The 17,993-nt window shown below is 29.1% G+C and overlaps 2 protein-coding genes and 1 pseudogene across 3 annotated transcripts; 1 reads left to right on the top strand and 2 right to left on the bottom strand.

Annotated features, from left to right (window-relative positions):
• Positions 1-558: 558 nt before the first annotated feature.
• LOC111674866 (protein zer-1 homolog) lies at positions 559-14,374 on the bottom strand. Of its 2 annotated transcripts, none has more exons than XM_046951571.1 (11): positions 13,875-14,374; positions 7,691-8,066; positions 6,387-7,084; positions 5,539-5,616; positions 2,386-2,510; positions 2,147-2,318; positions 1,928-2,089; positions 1,675-1,848; positions 1,427-1,576; positions 1,094-1,339; positions 559-1,027 (listed from the first exon to the last, which is right to left on the bottom strand). In XM_046951571.1, exons 2-11 carry the CDS (start codon positions 8,031-8,033, stop codon positions 866-868), a joined length of 2,310 nt encoding a protein of 769 aa, XP_046807527.1. In that variant the 5' UTR covers positions 8,034-8,066; positions 13,875-14,374; the 3' UTR covers positions 559-865. The 2 variants fall into 2 exon arrangements, with proteins under 2 accessions (XP_046807527.1, XP_046807528.1); XM_046951572.1 differs by having other exon boundaries at positions 1,687-1,848.
• Positions 14,375-14,519: 145 nt separating this feature from the next.
• Positions 14,520-16,042, top strand: LOC111674874 (annotated as a pseudogene).
• Positions 16,043-16,305: 263 nt separating this feature from the next.
• LOC111674872 lies at positions 16,306-17,539 on the bottom strand. The gene is made up of 2 exons (XM_023435549.2): positions 16,898-17,539; positions 16,306-16,737 (listed from the first exon to the last, which is right to left on the bottom strand). The coding sequence occupies exons 1-2, from the start codon at positions 17,264-17,266 to the stop codon at positions 16,363-16,365; spliced, it is 744 nt and encodes a 247-aa protein (XP_023291317.2). The 5' UTR covers positions 17,267-17,539; the 3' UTR covers positions 16,306-16,362.
• Positions 17,540-17,993: the final 454 nt, after the last annotated feature.

The following is a 17,993-nucleotide window of genomic DNA, read 5'->3' as shown; positions in this document are numbered from 1 at the left end:
TAATGAGTAAAGAAAACAGTAGCAAAAGAAAAGTTTTGAAGGAAGAATAAGAAAATCATGTATGAAATCTGAAGGCTGAAGTTTATTTCTTAATGGTGTAGAACTTTAAGCCAGTCGCACTGTTTCAGCCATTTTAATAGATTTAAAGCTTTTTATGTTTAGTTTTAATTTCATTGTGTAAATGTGGTGTGATCTCGAAATTAACAGAAGACGTTTTTGAGGGAGATCGTGAAATTTAATATCTCTGGTATATTATCTGAAATCACCAGTATAGGCTTTTTATTAAAAAACCACAACATTCACCATAATATTACCGACTTGCATACGGATATTTACATGTACAAAATACCATTGCACTTACAGCCAAGACAATTACAAGTCAAAAAATAAATCGAACCTCGACCGCAAAAAAATAGCTTAAAGCTACATTATAATCAATTTTCAATATTAAATGAAAACCAATTATTTAAAATAATATTAATAATTTTGAATTAAAAGCTATTAAAACTTAAGTGCATATACTATGGATTCAAACAATGAAAATCACACAAAAAGCTGTTCATATAAAATTTTGTATTTAATATTTAAGTTAAGTCAATTATATTTCTGAGCACTATTTCAATGCAATTAACACAATTGATTATTTTAAAGTTCTACACCTACCTAAAAAACAAACTTTATGTTAAATAGCAGGACTTAAAAAAATAAAATAATTAATAATCTTAATATTTTATTTAGCATTTTTTGTTTTGTTTTCTCTTCTTTTGTTTTAATGTAATTTTACAATCTCTTACTTAAAATCTTCCTTCTTATACTACAATACGCTCACTCACTCTTAGTGGCAACGAGATTTTTTTGAGTCATTTTAGCCCTCTAACATGGGACGAGGGCGTTTAGTACACTGGTCGATGACCATTCGCGCTATACCTTTAATTTCCTCATATGGACTCGGATGATCAATAAGTTCATTTAGTATTTGTATTCCATTCTCTTGTTCAACAAGTTGACAATATTTATCTGGATACACCTGATTTGGTTTAAATACGATTTTTATTTGCAGGCAATTTATATTTTATTATAAAATAAAACTTACTTGTGTTAGATTTGCCAAAGCCCAAACAGCCCAATGTTGGCACTGTGGTGTTTCATAACACCGTACTAATCCTAGAATAGGTTCAAAACTGCGGTAATTAATATTACGTTCACTTTTAATATCCCAACGTCTTATGGCATTCACCATACTTATAAGAACCTCATCACGTGAAGGTTCTTTAATTGTCCATGCTTCTGCACCGTCTGAAGCTATATGTGCCAGCACACCAGCTGCATTATAACTTACCTAAGTTTGTAAAAAAATATGTATTTGCAAAATAAAAGTATATTATGAAATTTAAACTAAAAAACCAATATTCAAAATTATACGTACCTCTATACCATCACTTTCGGATGATAATAGTTCAGCAAAAACTTCAATAAATTTTTGAGTCATTAATTTTGGTCTCAACCATTTAACTTCGGCCACGTTGCCCAACAAGCCCATCATATTTCGTAGTAATTCATCACGTTCCCTAAATGCCTGCAATAAAACCAATATACAAACACACGAACACATACAAAAAAGGAATGATTTTAAAGAAAGGTAGAATGGTAGGAAAGTGTAAAATAAATACTTACACAATTACTTACATTTAAACATCTCAAAAAATACTCCATACCATGGCCATCCAAAAATCTCTTACAATTAATAGCAGTCTCATCAGTTACATTCCACATAGTTGACCATGCCACTTCCATGACATCATCGAATACCGAACGTGCTAAACGATCTTTAATTAAGCTTAACATAGTCTGTTGAAATTTATATAAAAAAACAAATTTAAATAAGAAACTATTATACATATATACAATTAATAGAGAAAATACTTACACTTACAACTCCAAGTTCACCCAAAAATAGTTTTTGGCGACCATCAACCTGACAGGCCAATGTATTTAATAAATATATAGCTATTCTCTGCACAAAACCTTCTTGTTCTGTTTTCGAAACTCCATGTAAAAGAATGGTAATCAGACGTTCATACTCAAATAACTGAAAATGAAGACAAAAGTTAGTTAAATATAGTCAATTCTCAAATCCAGTACATACCACATCAGTGGGCATTTGAAATTGTGTTAAAGTAAGGTAACCATTTCGTAGCATTGTATCATCGTTTACATGCATCTCCATTCCATTGAGCAAAGTCCGTATTATGTGATTTCTTAGCGGTGTACCAAATTTAGAACGATCTCGTCCCTTAACTATATAAAACAATGTCGCACTAAATAAAATAAAAATTTTAATAATTTTAAAGAACTTTAAAAAATAATTATTTAGATTTAACTAACCTGCCAGATATTTGCATATGTTTAAATTTTAAATGTCTATCCATTGCAGTTAATACAACATCTAAAGCGGTGTGTATATCTTTGCAATTTTCAAACCGGAAGAGATGATATAAGTCATTGAGAACCTTAAAAAATGTATTAAGGAGATATAATTATATTAGTATTATACTTTGTAAAACTGACAATACACTATAGTCTATGGTGTTAACTTTAGACTATTCTAAACTGACGACTATATACTATCATAAATCATTTACTGTTATAAAGAGTCGAGTATAGATACTATAGTCTTGACTATAGACTATTCTATAGTCTTGACTATATGTTATTTTATAGTTTTGACTATAGACTTTTCTATAGTGTTGACTATAGTTTATTCTATAGGGTTGACTATTCTATAGTCTTGACTATAGACTATTCTATAGTCTTGACTATAGACTATTCTATAGTCTTGACGATAGACTATTCCATAATCTTGACTATAGACCATTCTATAGTCTTGACTATAGACTATTCTACAGTCTTGACTATAGGCTATTCTATAGTCCTGACTATAGACTATTCTATACTCTTGACTATATACTATTCTATAGTCTTGACTATAGACTATTCCATAGTCTTGACTATAGACTATTCTATAGTGTTGACTATAGACTTTCCTATAGTCTTGACTATAGACTATTCTATAGTCTTGACTATAGACTATTCTATAGTCTTGACTATAGACTATTCTATAGTCTTGACTGTAGACTATTCTATAGTCTCGATTATAAACTATTCTATAGTCTATGACTATAGACTATTCTATAGTCTTGACTATAGAATAGTCTTGGCTATAGACTATTCTATAGTCTTGGCTATAGACTATTCTATAGTCTTGACTATAGACTATTCTATAGTCTTGACTATAGACTATTCTATAGTCCTGACTATAGACTTTCCTATAGTCTTGACTATAGACTTTCCTAAAGTCTTGACAATAGATTATTCTATAGTCTCGATTATAGACTATTCTATAGTCTATGACTATAGACTGAATCGATGTCTGTTCTATAGTTTTTACTATAGACTATTCTATAGTATTGACTATAGACTATTCTATAGTCTTGACTATAGACTATTCTATAGTATTGACTATAGACTATTCTATAGTCTTGACTATAGACTATTCTATAGTTTTGACTATAGACTATTATATAGTCTTGACTATAGACTATTCTATAGTCTTGACTATAGACTATTCTATAGTCTTGACTATAGACTATTCTATAGTCTTGACTATAGACTATTCTATAGTCTTGACTATAGACTGATTTTTCTACATTCTTGACTATAGACTCTTCTATAGCCTTGAATATAGACCGTTCTATAATCTTGAATATAAACTATACTATAGTATTGACTATAGACTGTTCTATGGTCTATTCTATACTTTCGACTGTAGACGTTTCTGTTACACATTGACTATAGACTAGAGTATTCAAACGATTAATCGTCGATCGGTTAATCGATTAGTTTTTGACGATTAATCGTTCGAATAAATGAAAATTGTCAAATTTCAAATAACGAATAAACCGAATAATTTATATCAATTAACCGATTAAGAAAAACTCACTATTTAGCAGTAAAATTACTATATATTTTCTACATAATTGAATATTTTTATTATAAATTTTCTTCTTTTCTTAATTTCTTAATAATTTTTCTATAATAAAGAAAATTTATTTGATGATTTTTGAAAAGAAATCATGGAAATAATTATATAGCCTTTATTTCTACAACCAGTTTTTTGGGAACATTGTTGTGTTCTTAAGTATTTCCAATAAGTTCTTCAGCAACAGTTATAGTTGAACTAGTGTTTAAGGGAACGTAAGAATTCTAGAACTCGTTGAAAATCTTAAAAACAGTAATTTCTTTATATAGAAAAGCATTTCACATAAACAGGAATGGTTTATAATATTTGAGAAGAACTAAACATAGAATTAAAGTGAAAGAAGTGAAAATCATAATTTTGTTTACAAACCGTGCAAAAGTTATTTTCAAATATGAAAAAATCTATGCGTACAGTAAACTGTGGACCATTAGTATTAACTCTGTGTACTCAGTTTTTCACAATCGGCTCTTTAAAGGACTTTAAAGTTTAAAAGACAACCGATTTCAAAAAATGAATTCCAAATTTATATTAAAAAGTTAGCATTAATATTAATTTCAAATGAAGGTGAGTTCCTCTGCTTCAAATAATATAATTTATTTCAAATCATCAAGATCATCAAGAAAGTATTGGAAATCTTAAAGAAAATTTGTCACAAAAATGTAGTTAAAAGTTTTTTTTATCGAAAATGAAACCTTTTTAAATTTAATTTCTTTTTCGTTTTTTTTTTTTCTAAGTGAGACATGTAAATAATATATGTAGATAGAATGTACTGATTACCAGCTTCTATTTGACACCAATATTAGCATTATAAAATGCATATAAATATTTTAAATATTTGTTTGTAGTCCTTTAAACTTTGAAATCCTTTTATAAGAAACTAAAAATCGGAGTACGCAGAATTGCTATATGTGTAATCTATTTTCACATGCTTATCAAGTTTTCCATATTTGAAAGCTTTTTTTCAAAATTGTTACGGGGTGTAATATGAAGAAAATTATTGTAAAAAGCAATAGTTTCCTTTTGTTCGAATAACCGATTAATTTTTAATTATCCGATTATTAACCGGCTAACGTAAAACCTCAAATAATTATTTGTCGAATAAACCGAATAAGACAAAAACCCGAATAATTGAATACTCTACTATAGACTGAATGAATGTAGAATGTTCTATAGTTTTGACTATAGACTGTTCTATAGTCTTGAATATAGACCGTTCTATAATCTTGAATATAGACTGTTCTATGGTCTATTCTATACTTTCGACTTTAAACGTTTCTGTTACACATTGACTATAGACTGAATGAATGTAGACTGTTCTATAGTTTTGACTATAGACTGTTCTATAGTCTTGAATATAGACCGTTCTATAATCTTGAATATAGACTATACTATAGTCTTAACTACAGACTGTTCTATGTTCTATTCTATACTTTCGACTGTAGACGTTTCTATTACACATTGTTCGATAAAAGTTCAAAATATTATATTAGAGAACTTACCCTTGTTAATAGAACTGGTCTATCGTAATAGTACCGCGCAGCAGTTAAAATTTGTTGTTCATTTGCATCGCCGGCAATCTATGAAAAACAAAAATTTAAATTAAGTTTCGATTACACTATCATTATTCTATAATAATCAAAGTCTGAAGACCTTTTCGCTCATGACAATACAAAGCAAAATTAGTATTACACCATTAGGGGATAAATACTCAAGTACATTCTTACATTCTCCAATATCATTTGTAGGAAAGTCTTATTATTGGTTTTTAGAAAGTCTTTTCTCTTATAGGTTCATACGCACTTAAAAGGAGATTCCAAAGATTATATGTATGTTTCAATGGTTGGAATTTGCAATCACAATTATCACAGTTATCACTAGATACATTGCGAAAATAATATTAAAACATGAACAATATCACAAGAAATAAAAATATTATAAACAGGTTAAAAGTTGCTGGAAATAGTTACTGCAGGTGTATTTATACAAATAAATCCAAAACTGGTGGTAAAATGAATGAAATTCGATTAAAATTTAATGAAGGTTAAACCATTTTGACATGTTTAAATTTTTAAAAATTAAACGAGATGTACAAGTGCCATAGAGAATCTGATCATTGTGATATATACATTTAAACTAGTCTAGAAATGAGATTTTAAAGGTATCATATTTTTGTAGCTAAATTTTTGGAGGCTTAAAAAAATATGTCTCAAAAAAATGGTTAAAAAAATGTTTGTTTTGCAAAAGAGACTTTTAAAATTTAATTTCTTTTTTTTAAATAAGTCAAATAATAAATAATTGGGAAATTCTGACTTAAATCTTTATAAAATTCGTAAAAATGCTTACTTACCTCTATAGCTGGTATATCATGACGTTTACAAGCCCAATGCGCTGTATGATATAACCCTAAAAATTGTAACGGCCTTTGTGTCCGTGTCGCAAGGCCCGGTATATCTGTATTCAATTTATGACTGGACTCTTTCGTTGCCACACCATTACCAGCCAAATTAGTACCGGATATATCCAAATGTGTTAAATCTCGCAGATTATCCATTAACATTTCAAGCGATTGATCTGGCAAATCGTAGGTGCCATGACCATTGCCTGAACTGGATATCGATATATCCAATGTACGAAGACGTCGTAAACAGCAAATGGCAGGTAATTGATTTACGATGGGCCAGACGTTAAAGAGTATTAGTGTATGAAGTTTAGGCAGGGTATCCAGAGTTTGAAGACTGAAATTCGCTAAAACACATGAAGTCAAATCCAAGTGTGTTAAATCTTCCAGATGTGCAAATTGCAAACGATGATGTAAAACAACACCATTCAATACAAGACGGCGTAGGTGTGGGCAATTAAATTGAAAGTCAACAGGATCTTTATCATTCGGCTCAGCGTTCTGTAGCATATGCGATCCAATACCCAATTCCAGCGAACGTAAACTTTCACCATAATGAGCGAGTAGTTCGTGAGATTGTACGGTAACGTTGTCACAATACCACATCGAAAGTGAATATAATTTGTGGCGCATTAGTATTTCGAGTCCTGTAATCAAATAAAGGTATTCTAATTTTATTCTACAGTCGCAAAAACATCTGTTAGAGCTACTGGTAATATGAAAGGTGTTTTAAATGGAACCCGTCTACCGTCTTATGCAAACGGTTGTTAAAATCTGTTTTTATATGAAAACGTGTGTAGTAAACCATTGATAACTTTAATAATCGTTTATTCATTAGGCCCCTAATATTTAATTTTATCATAGTAAATTAATAATAAACATTATACTTTGGTTAAAACCGTTTTAATGTATTGAATTAATATTAATCGCACATAGCAATCACGTCAGGTCAACAGCATTTTATTGAATGAATATTAACGGTTAAATGGCATCACACCTTATAATTTCAGTTTATCATCACTATTAGAAAAATTGGATTGACCGCTTATCAATGTATTTCTCGAATGAAATCAATAACGTAATAATTTTTCTAAATGTGTTACAAAAAAAAAAACCAATAAGAACAGTAGAACAAAAATCAAAAAAAACTGCTATAGATAAGGTTTATTGTAATAAATCAATTAATTATATTACATTTTAATATTATTATAGCAATGGATTATACAGAAGGTGATAGAAATTGTTGTACTTACCATAATTTGTTAAATGACTATTACGCAAATGTACAACATTTAATGAAGTCCTGTTTGTATCTCTAAATAAACTGATAAATTTATCATCAAACTGTCGAAAGAAGTGTTTTTGATACGTATCTATAAGACGATCGCAAATGTCATTTGGTAAGACGATGCCATCCCGTAAATGATAACGTTTTTCATCGTCATTATCGACATCATCAATGTCATGGTCATCGTCGATGTCCTCACATCTAACAACATCTAGGTTTTTGCATATATAACGATATACAATATCCTGGAGTGTTAATGGATCTTCATCCAAAATTCCATTCGACTTTAAACGAACTTTGCCGCTCATTTTATTGATTTTATATGTTTTCGGTCCGAACGCCTGTAAATATAAAAGAAAACAAAGTTAATGTAAAGTTTGTCATTATTTACTATATGTATCCGATTTGCTCAGTTGATCACGTTCATTTTTCCATTTTTGTATCCATTTCTAGAATAAATTTCTTAAAAATAATAAAATTTGTAAAAAGATTTTAATTAAAAAAAACTTTAAAATTTTCATTTCATTTAAGCAGATGAAGTTGTAAATTTAACGAAATTAGTTTTGGTCTTGTTACTGCTTCAATCGGTATCTGAAACATGCCAAGGCCACAGAAGTCGCTAGTGTTACACCTAATTGTAAACCTCTGTTAGTTAGAACTGTTAACATTTTTCATTGACAAAAATCTTACTGCTCGAATACTCGAATAAGATAGGAGGATACACAGATCTACCGAATAACTGAGTAAAAGTATATATGCAAAGTGCAATGTAAAGGAAAGGATCTATGATAATCAATTCAAAATTTTACTTAGTTATTAAGCTTTCTGTGATTGTTTTCCAAATAGCCTAAAGGGGCCCATATACAACACCAGCATGCTGGCACAATAATTTGTTTGTGCTGTTTTTGAATGTTGACTACATGCAAAAATAGAAAATCCATATCTATTTAAATCTTGTGTTATTTTGATACAAAAATGTCCCCTTTCTAATTTTTTTAAGTTTTTAACATAATATTTCAAACAAATTTAACTTCGAATCATCAAGTAATCATATTTACAAATTTGGATATTTACATAAAATGACTAATAAAACAATTTAAATGATATATTAATTTTAATATATCTGTAGATAGTGTGAATAATAATATCTATATGACTAAGCATTTAAATAATTCTATTTTGTATGATTGAAGCTTGGAGCCGGATAAGGGTTATGTATAAAAGATATGTAACCCAGTATAATTTCAGGGCCACACCTTCAAATATTCCTAACCATTTTAAACTATGAAAGTGGCAGATGATGTTGGCAACTGTTCTCAAAATCTTAGCGTAACATGCTGAAAAACCCCTTAATAGAACAATGCTCCGTTATTACTGCTGACAGTCAGTAATAACAGTATCTTGTTTGGTTTTGTATTGGACATTCTATTACTCTCGAAATCTTTTGAAAACAACCTATAATAATGACAAAACTGGAATTTTTAATCTCCTAGATTACAAACTAGTCTTTCCAAAATGCGGCATATAACTTTTACAGTTACATTAACTTTTCTATTCAAAATTTTCATTTATATTTTTTTCATATAAAAAATTGTTAACTAGCAACAGAAAACCGACCACTTTGTTGTAATACCGCTTTCAATCTAAAAACGCTTGATTCAAAAAAAAAAAAACTATACGAGCTGGCGCAACAAAGATGGCGGGGATGGTGTGACCGTCATATGACCCACGCAGATCAAGAGAACTTATTCAGTGGTGACTGGCCACTAACCTTTTGGCCTCCATGCAAGACGACTAGATCTTCCTATTAATGACTTCTGCAGGAGCTGTCAAGACAAAGAGGAAAAAGAAAGTACTGTCCACTTTCTGCATGATTTAACGTGCAAGACATCCGAGGCTGACAACAGATTTATAAATTCCTTTATGGTTTAGATAGGAAACCAGAATAGATTGGTCGAAGTGTACTAATACGCTGATCGGTTTTCTATTTTACAGGTATTACAAACGGATCAGCGATGTAGACGATATATAGCCTGCTAACCTAAGCTAGCCTTTCAAAAAGAATATATTTTTATATATTTGGAACTGAATTAACATTTTGCATTATATTTATCCCGCGAAAATGGGATGCATTTTGAAATTTCCCGGGAATTCTCGCCTAGAGGAATCATTTATATAGGAATGTTTCGTGATAGAGTCCAAAATAAAGAATTTTAAACTTTTCAGATACGAATGGTTACTTTGAGCTTTTTTTAGTCCACATTTTTTTTCTTTTCTCTTTATAGTTTATACGTCAGCGTTTGTTGAAATTTTAGTTTTTGGATCCTTGGGAACTGCTTAAAGATTATTGGTCGAATTTTTCTAAATTTCGTGTTGATTTTAGAAAACTTCCAGCTTATCTTATTACATATGCATATGCATTATGAATACTTTTAATAATCACTTAAAGTCAAATTGTTAGTTTGGGAACATAAAACTGATTGAATAATTATATTAACTTTGTACATTTTTTTGGCCTGGATAGCTTTGTATTACAATAGGGTTTAATAAATAAATAAATAAATAAATAAATAAAATTCTTAATTCGTACTCGGAATTAATTAATTTTTATAATTTTTCCAAAATAATAAGAGAAGTTTTACATTTCCCAAATTCGCTTTCGAAAGGCCTTTTACATGATAACAATGTTGTCCTCCTCCAACAAACATTTATATCTTTGCATAACAATTGTTTAAAAAATTTACTCGATGACCCTATAACATTTACTAGTTGTGGTCAAAAATTTTTAAGAAGTATTCCTTGCAAAATTGTTCTGAATATGATTTTAAAGTGAATAAACTTAGTGTTAAAAAGAGCAACTTTTAATAACCGATAACATAAAAGCTTGACCTAGCAACGCCGAACGTTTTGGGAGTTTTAATACTCTTACCTAGTTATAATAGGAATTTTCATCCCCCAGTCCATTACCCTCAATTTGTTGCTTAGTGTTATTAAAAGAAATCCGATTACTTTCACATTTAAAACATAACACCGACTGAAATGCCAGTTGAAAGAAATATGTCAACTTGGTTGTTTGAACGTAACACAGAATACAATTAAACTAGTTCTTCCATTCCTTGGAGTCTAGTACGATGAAATATATATTTGTCCAATTCACAATCGGTTGTACGGTGATATCGTAGTATGTCGTAATTTTTTATTATTATTATTATTGATTTGTTTTTGTTTCAAAAAATTTTATTTGAAAAATTTTTATGACATACAACGCTACAAAGATACGACATCGATTGTGAATTGGACAATTGGGTTTTGAGTTTTCAAAGTTAAAAAATATTAAAAAACATTTCATTAAATTAAAACTCGATAACACTCCTTCCTATTTGCTTAATGGTGTACGCACAATTGGGACGATCGACGAATTTCATATAGCACAACGAACTAGTCGACAACAATTCGTTGCGTAATTCCGTCGAATGGAATACAATCAAATTATTCGTACTGCGAATTTGTTTAAAAATTTGTTTGTTCGAAATTTTCAAGAGTAAGAAAAAGGCACAAAAAAATTATATTTTTGTGAATCTCCACGATTTTGAGATAATTTTAACATCTTTGCAATTTATTTGAACATTATTTCGAAATTAGAAAATGTAAGAAATTGGTCTCGAAAAGAACTAAAGTTATATTTTTGTAAATATCTCCAATTTTAAGATTATTTTAACAGCTTCAAAATATTTTCGAACATTACTTCGAATTTTCGAACATAACTTTAAATATTCCAACATAGCACTGTAGTGTCATCAAGCAAAGCTTGAAAAGAATGAATTCTATTTGGAATTAATTCCCTTATATTTTTAATTCGGCTTTAAATTTTTGAATGTATCATTCTTTAAAATCATTCTTTGAATTTAAATCCTAAAGCTGAATTCCTAGGCTTTATATTCTATTGCATTAATTCCTAATAGAATTCATTCTTTATAGGAATGAATTCAATGGAATGATCATTCATATTTGTTTAATTCCTTTTAATAGATTGAATTCAAATAAAATTTATATCATTCAGAGGGAATTTAAAAATCAATAGGAATTGTTGAAATTAATTTTAATTAAATTTGTAACAGACTGAATGCAAACAAAATTAATTCATTCAGAAGGAATTTAACATTCTATAGGAATTAATTCATTAGAGAATTAATTCAACTACATCGAAAGCTTTAAGAATTAATTCTAGGAATTAAATCGAAGGAAATGAGTTTGAAGAATTGTTAATTCTCAATTTCAAAGAGCATTGTCATCAAGTGTACTCCAGACTGCCAAATTCTTCAAACAATTTACCCCAATTAATTCGTCTGCTTAAGAAATTAAAAATACAAAATAAGAAATAAACCTATCGCATTGTTTGTTACGTACGATGAATTTCGTCATACGCAATGATTGTGTACATATTCATGTAACCAAATGTGTTCTATTTCTGACGACGAATATTCGTTCCGAAAAGTTTATTGTTCGTCCCAATTGTGTATATAATATGATTAAAATTTTGTTCAAATCCAACTAACCTTTTAGAATTTTTAGAAATAGAATTGTTAAACCTTAACTCAAAAACCCAACCTTTTTCATATGTAAAATTTCATTCCAATCGGACTAAGCGTTTAATAATTACAGAATTAAAGGTGGATCAGTTGAAGACTAATATTTCTTATTCCTCGTTTTGAACGGAGTCGCCATTAGTCTCTTCTTCGCAAGCTTGCTTCAATTGTTTACTATTTTATGGTATACATGGGAATAATTAATTATATCCATTAAATGACGATTTCATTAGCATTAAATTGAAATTATAATAATTATTATTTTTTATTTGCATTATTTTGTCTATTAGTAATGCTTTTTAATGGAAATATTCATTAGTAATTATCAAAAAAAATCATTACAATTATTTTTATTTTAAAAGATTCTACTCTATAAATTTTCGAGCATTACTTTGAATTTGGAATTTAATTTCAAATATCCGAATATACTTCAAATTTCAGGCAATTTGTACTACAAGAACAAGTTTCAACTGCTTTAAAAACAAGAGTTTCAATTTTCAAAATTGTTTCCTTTAATTTTTATGATCCAGAACTTAATTTTCTTTGGAAATTCATTACCATTATAACGAAAAAAATAATTTTCATTAAATGGTACTACATTTTTTTATTAGAATATTTTTCTTTAAATGATAATGAAATTTAAATGCTTAATGAAAAACTCCCATTACTATTTTATGGTAATGATTGCTTTTTGTTTTTAAATAATTATAAACATCAAACATTGTTGACCCCATATATATTTTCTATTCTATGTTTTAAAAAGCATTTCCTATTAAAATAATGCTAATAAACAACAAATAAAATCAATTGCAAATTAATGTGTTAAACAAATGTTTGCATTTCAATTTGTTTGTTTACTTGCTTACGTATCTACTATTTTTTGCGTTTATATGCGACAGAGAAGTTGTTACAATTTGCATTGTTAGTTACTTCAATGTTTATACCCTAGACGGGTTTTATAAGTTTCTTCAAAAGTTTGTAATACAAAAAAATAACATTAATCTCATTTTAATTTTACTTAATTAAACTTTCATGAAAGTATTTTTCAATAAAACCTTATCATATTCCAAAAAAAATACAAGTTTAAAAATGTTTTATAAAAGAACTTTGCAACTCGGTCCTACTAAGTAAAAGGTATCATGTGGTAGGGATTAACTGAAAATACTTTCTTAATTTTTTTAATGTAACAACTTTTTAATTACAATAACAACAACGGCGGCGTCGATAGTAGCTGCTGCAACAATAACGGCAACATAATAAATCTATATAACAACATACTGAAGGCAAGGCTAACAACAAAGAAAAAGTGCTATTGGGGAATAGAAAACAAACAAAAAATATATAACAGATATAAACGATCGTGTTTTTAACAACCCCCTACAGTTAGCAATCCAGCCTGCCAAACGGACGGACATAGACATGTATAACCAAATGAACTTACGACATTTACATACATATATAGAAAATAGAAAAACAAACAAGCAAAGGTATACATACGACGTCATAGAATGTTGAGAAGATATCATATAGTATACTAGATTGTATCTTATAAGCGCATATTACCTATACGCTGCTGCAGCAACAAATTATGTGCAACTCTCACTTTTGTCCTTGCAACCGCAGTGGGCGTGCGGACGGTATGTAATATTGTGGTGATGATCTTTTCTTTTGCCTTTTCTTCTTGAGCTTTTTTTCGGGACAATTATCACTTGGCACTATATGCAATTATACAATTATTATTTTGACTTTATTGTCACTCTAATTAAAATTCGTAAAGAAATCGAAATTTAGTTTTTTTCTTCTTTTATTTTGTTATGTCGTTTCTTCTGGAATTCTAACAAAAGTCAGAGTATATTTTTTTTATTTTTCCACTTCCCATTCACTTTTATTTATGTTTGTGATTCATTTTGTTAAGTAGGTTTCGTTTATTCATTTTTGCTTTCGATTTTTATTTGTTTATATTTAATTAATTTAAAAATATTATTTAGTTTTTTCTGGTATTCTTTTTGCAAACAAATTTTTTCGAGGAAATAAGTGAAATTTCGTTGTTCAACTTTTTGTTTGACGTTTTGGTTGTCATTTACATATGGCTAGTTTAACAGAGACCTCTGCCGAAGAGAACTAACGGCGTTTGCAGTTAGCGTTAAATTTTGGCGACATTTAAAAACCAACTGCAAGCCGACTAAATTTTTATCAAAATGTTAGAAAATGCTGTTATAAAATATATGTATATTTTTAATGCAGCATTTTGTTTTAATTTTTCCATAATTCAAAATTATAATAAATCTATTTCTAAAGTGCCTAATAGTTGAAAATGTGAAAATGTAAAGTCGTAAAATCGAGTTTCCATAACTGCAAAAAGCAACTTTCTTAACAATAGAATTCTTGTAATATCAAACAACGTAAAAATAGTATGAAAAGCACAAAGTTGATAACACTGCCCATAAACATTATAAAAATGTTTACAAACTTTATAATTTGTTGTTAAAAATTCTTTGGATAAGGATGGTATCGAATTTTATTGCATGCGCTATAATCGACGACGTACTGGAGCAAGAATATGAAGAAAGGGAAGCTAAAAAAAGGATGAGAAAAAAGAGAAAGTTGATACTACAAAAGGAAACCTATTCCAAGAACAAACTTTTTAAAACTTTAAAGGAATGTGAGCCAATGAATTACAAAAATTATATACAGATGACCGACGAAGTATTTGATGATCTCTTGTCGAAAGTTTTAATTTACATACAAAGAAAAGATACATTGATGAGAATGGCAATACCTGCAAAAATTCGTTTAGCAATAACACTACGTTTCTTAGCAACAGGATGCTCATATGAAGACCTTAAATTTTCAATGAATGTATCTGCCCAGTCGGTAGGAAAAATAGTCATTGAAACATGCGAGGCTATTGTAAAAGTTTTAAAATCCTTTATAAAGGTATGTAATAAGAAACCAAAAACTCAAGTACTTTTTAAACTTATCCTTTTACTTTAAGTTACCAGAAACTCCTAACGAATGGATGGATGTATCTGATAATTTTTATGAAAAATCAATGTTCCCCAATTGTTTGGGATACCTTGCCGGAAAGCACGTCAATATTATGAGGCCATTACTGTCTGGATCAACTTATTTAAACTACAAAAAAGCATTTAGTATTATCTTATTGGCTATAGTCAATAGCAACAACAATTTTTTGATGGTAGATGTTTGTAAAAATGGTAGAAAATCAGACGATGATGTATTTTCAAAAAGTAAATTTTTTGAAAAACTCGAAAATCTTCAACCAAATCTACCTGACCCGAAATCTTTGCTTACTGGACAAGAGCCATTGCCTTATGTATTTGTTTCAGATGTATCGTACACAGCACAGCACAGAAATATTTTAAAACCTTTTGAATTTATTTGACGTATGACGAGATCCTCTATAATAGAACACTGAAAACAATTCAAGTAAATGCAGAGAATACTTTTAAAATGTTGGCTTCTCGCTTTGGTGTACTACGAACAACTATAAACTTAAGTCCAGAGAAAGCATCTGTAGTTATTTTAGCATGCTGCTATTTATACAATTATTTGTGTCGTTCATCTAGAACTAATTTTCAAAATTTGGAAAGCGTTGTGGCATTACCTGGAATAAAATCTAGTATTAAAGAAAATACAACCAATGAAGCACAAGAAATTAGAATTAAGTTTTGTAAAGCAATAAAACATTTGGAAGCTATTTAATTAAATTATAAATATTTTACTTGAATGTAAATCTTCGCCAAAGATGAGTTTATTTTAAATTAATATATATTTTTAACCAGTGGTCACGGTCCCTTTCATATAGCATTCAAAATTTAAAATTATCGGTTTTATTAACATATTATTGACAGAAAACTAAAACTTCGGCGCCATCTGTGGGACGAATTTAAAACTTTTCAGAAAATCTTACTACTGAAATTTATAATTAAAATTTTTCCCTATGAGGTCCCCTAATTCTTAAATTTATCGATTACGAATAGAGTAATGTTTATTTATTTATATACATAGAAAGATTATTTCTTTTAGTTCATGTTTCATTCTTTGGAAAATGGACAGAGTCTTCATAAAAATTTACAGGCATCGAACGGGTAGAACATGGTGTAGTATCTCTTGAAATTGTAGTAAGAGAATTAGCCGATTGATTGGTAATACATTGTACAGTATCAAAATTTAATTTGTTGAAACGTCCCAATATTAAAATTTCCTCGATCGCTCGTTTGGCAAATAGTTGTTGATTTGGATTCATTTGCTTATACATGTAAGCCCATCCATTCGCATAAGTATTAGCTTCGTCTTCGACTTTTGTAATTTTTGCAGATGACTCTAAATGATCGACCGCTTTCTTAAGTAATTCAATTCTTGTGTCGGCTGTTGTTGATTTCTTGGACATCTTCATCTTTTTCTAATTATAAAAAAATTAAATGTTAACAATTGGGTCACAACTTTTATACAATTTTTGAAAACATCAAATTAGCCTTATCTATTCCACATTAAAAATTTTGTCTCAAAGTATAATTAATGAACAAACTAATAAACAGAATTGTATGGCTTTCGCTACATACCACATTTATAATACCACTTTCTTCTTCATCTGAACTTAAACTTGATCGACCTGGCATTTCCACATCTCGTAAAAAATCGAATAAGTCAAAGTACCATAAATTGGATACATAAATGTCATCTGTCCCAGACCTTTGGCTTCTAAGGACTTTCTTTAATTCACGGCGATAGCACGTACGCATATTAGCGATTTTCTTCTTTAATTCATCAAGTGTACTATCTTTTTTCACTTTTTTATATTCAACTAACAGTTTATTATATCTCTTATTGCGAATATTTTTATTTTTATAATTTTCATTTTTGCAGTCCCACAGTTCTGGCATGGATTTGTATAATTCTATACAACTACGCATTTTGCTTGTATCTTCCATTTTTTAGTCTTTTTATAAATAAATTGATTCTTGATCAGCACAACACATACATTCACGATGCGACCAAATTGTACAACTTTTGAAACATAAACAATGTTTCACAAGCCAGAAACCCCATAGATGGAAAATTCATTACTATTCTGAATTTTTTATGCTTACTGAAAGTGTTATCAACACTTTTAGTAATATATGAACCAGTATACCGTGACGTATACTGCTAATAAAAAATACTATCCACTATCTTATACATATATATTCACCACTATCGCCAATAGAAATGAATTTTTTTCCCTTGAAATTCTCATTTCCCTCAAATGGAAAATTGCTATAGTGAACTTGTTGTGAACAATTCATTCACAATAGTTGATTTTGTATTGAACAGCTGTTCAATGTTTACAAAATTCCATCAACAAATTTCACAACAGGGGAATTTTTCACAACAAAAAAGTTAGTTAACGAAAAAAGTAAAAAGGGAATATATTTCACGTGAAATGATGATTGATGATAGGGGTGATATTATTCTATATTAGACAGGCAAAACGTTGGCAGAACAACTATAATTTTTTTGTTTATGTTAATGCATTTAATTTTATTTAGATTTAAGTTTATTTTAAGAGTTTTCCTTTTTAAAATGTTAGCTTCAGCAGCAAAAGCATAATTACTACTACATACAATTATAACAAAACATATGAAGTTTCCAAAAACGAGAAACTCCTTTCCGAGATGA

This window comes from Lucilia cuprina, chromosome 5 (genome assembly GCF_022045245.1).
Source record: "Lucilia cuprina isolate Lc7/37 chromosome 5, ASM2204524v1, whole genome shotgun sequence".
In the NCBI taxonomy this organism is placed as follows: domain Eukaryota; kingdom Metazoa; phylum Arthropoda; class Insecta; order Diptera; family Calliphoridae; genus Lucilia; species Lucilia cuprina.
This window is presented reverse-complemented; position numbering and strand designations above follow the sequence as displayed.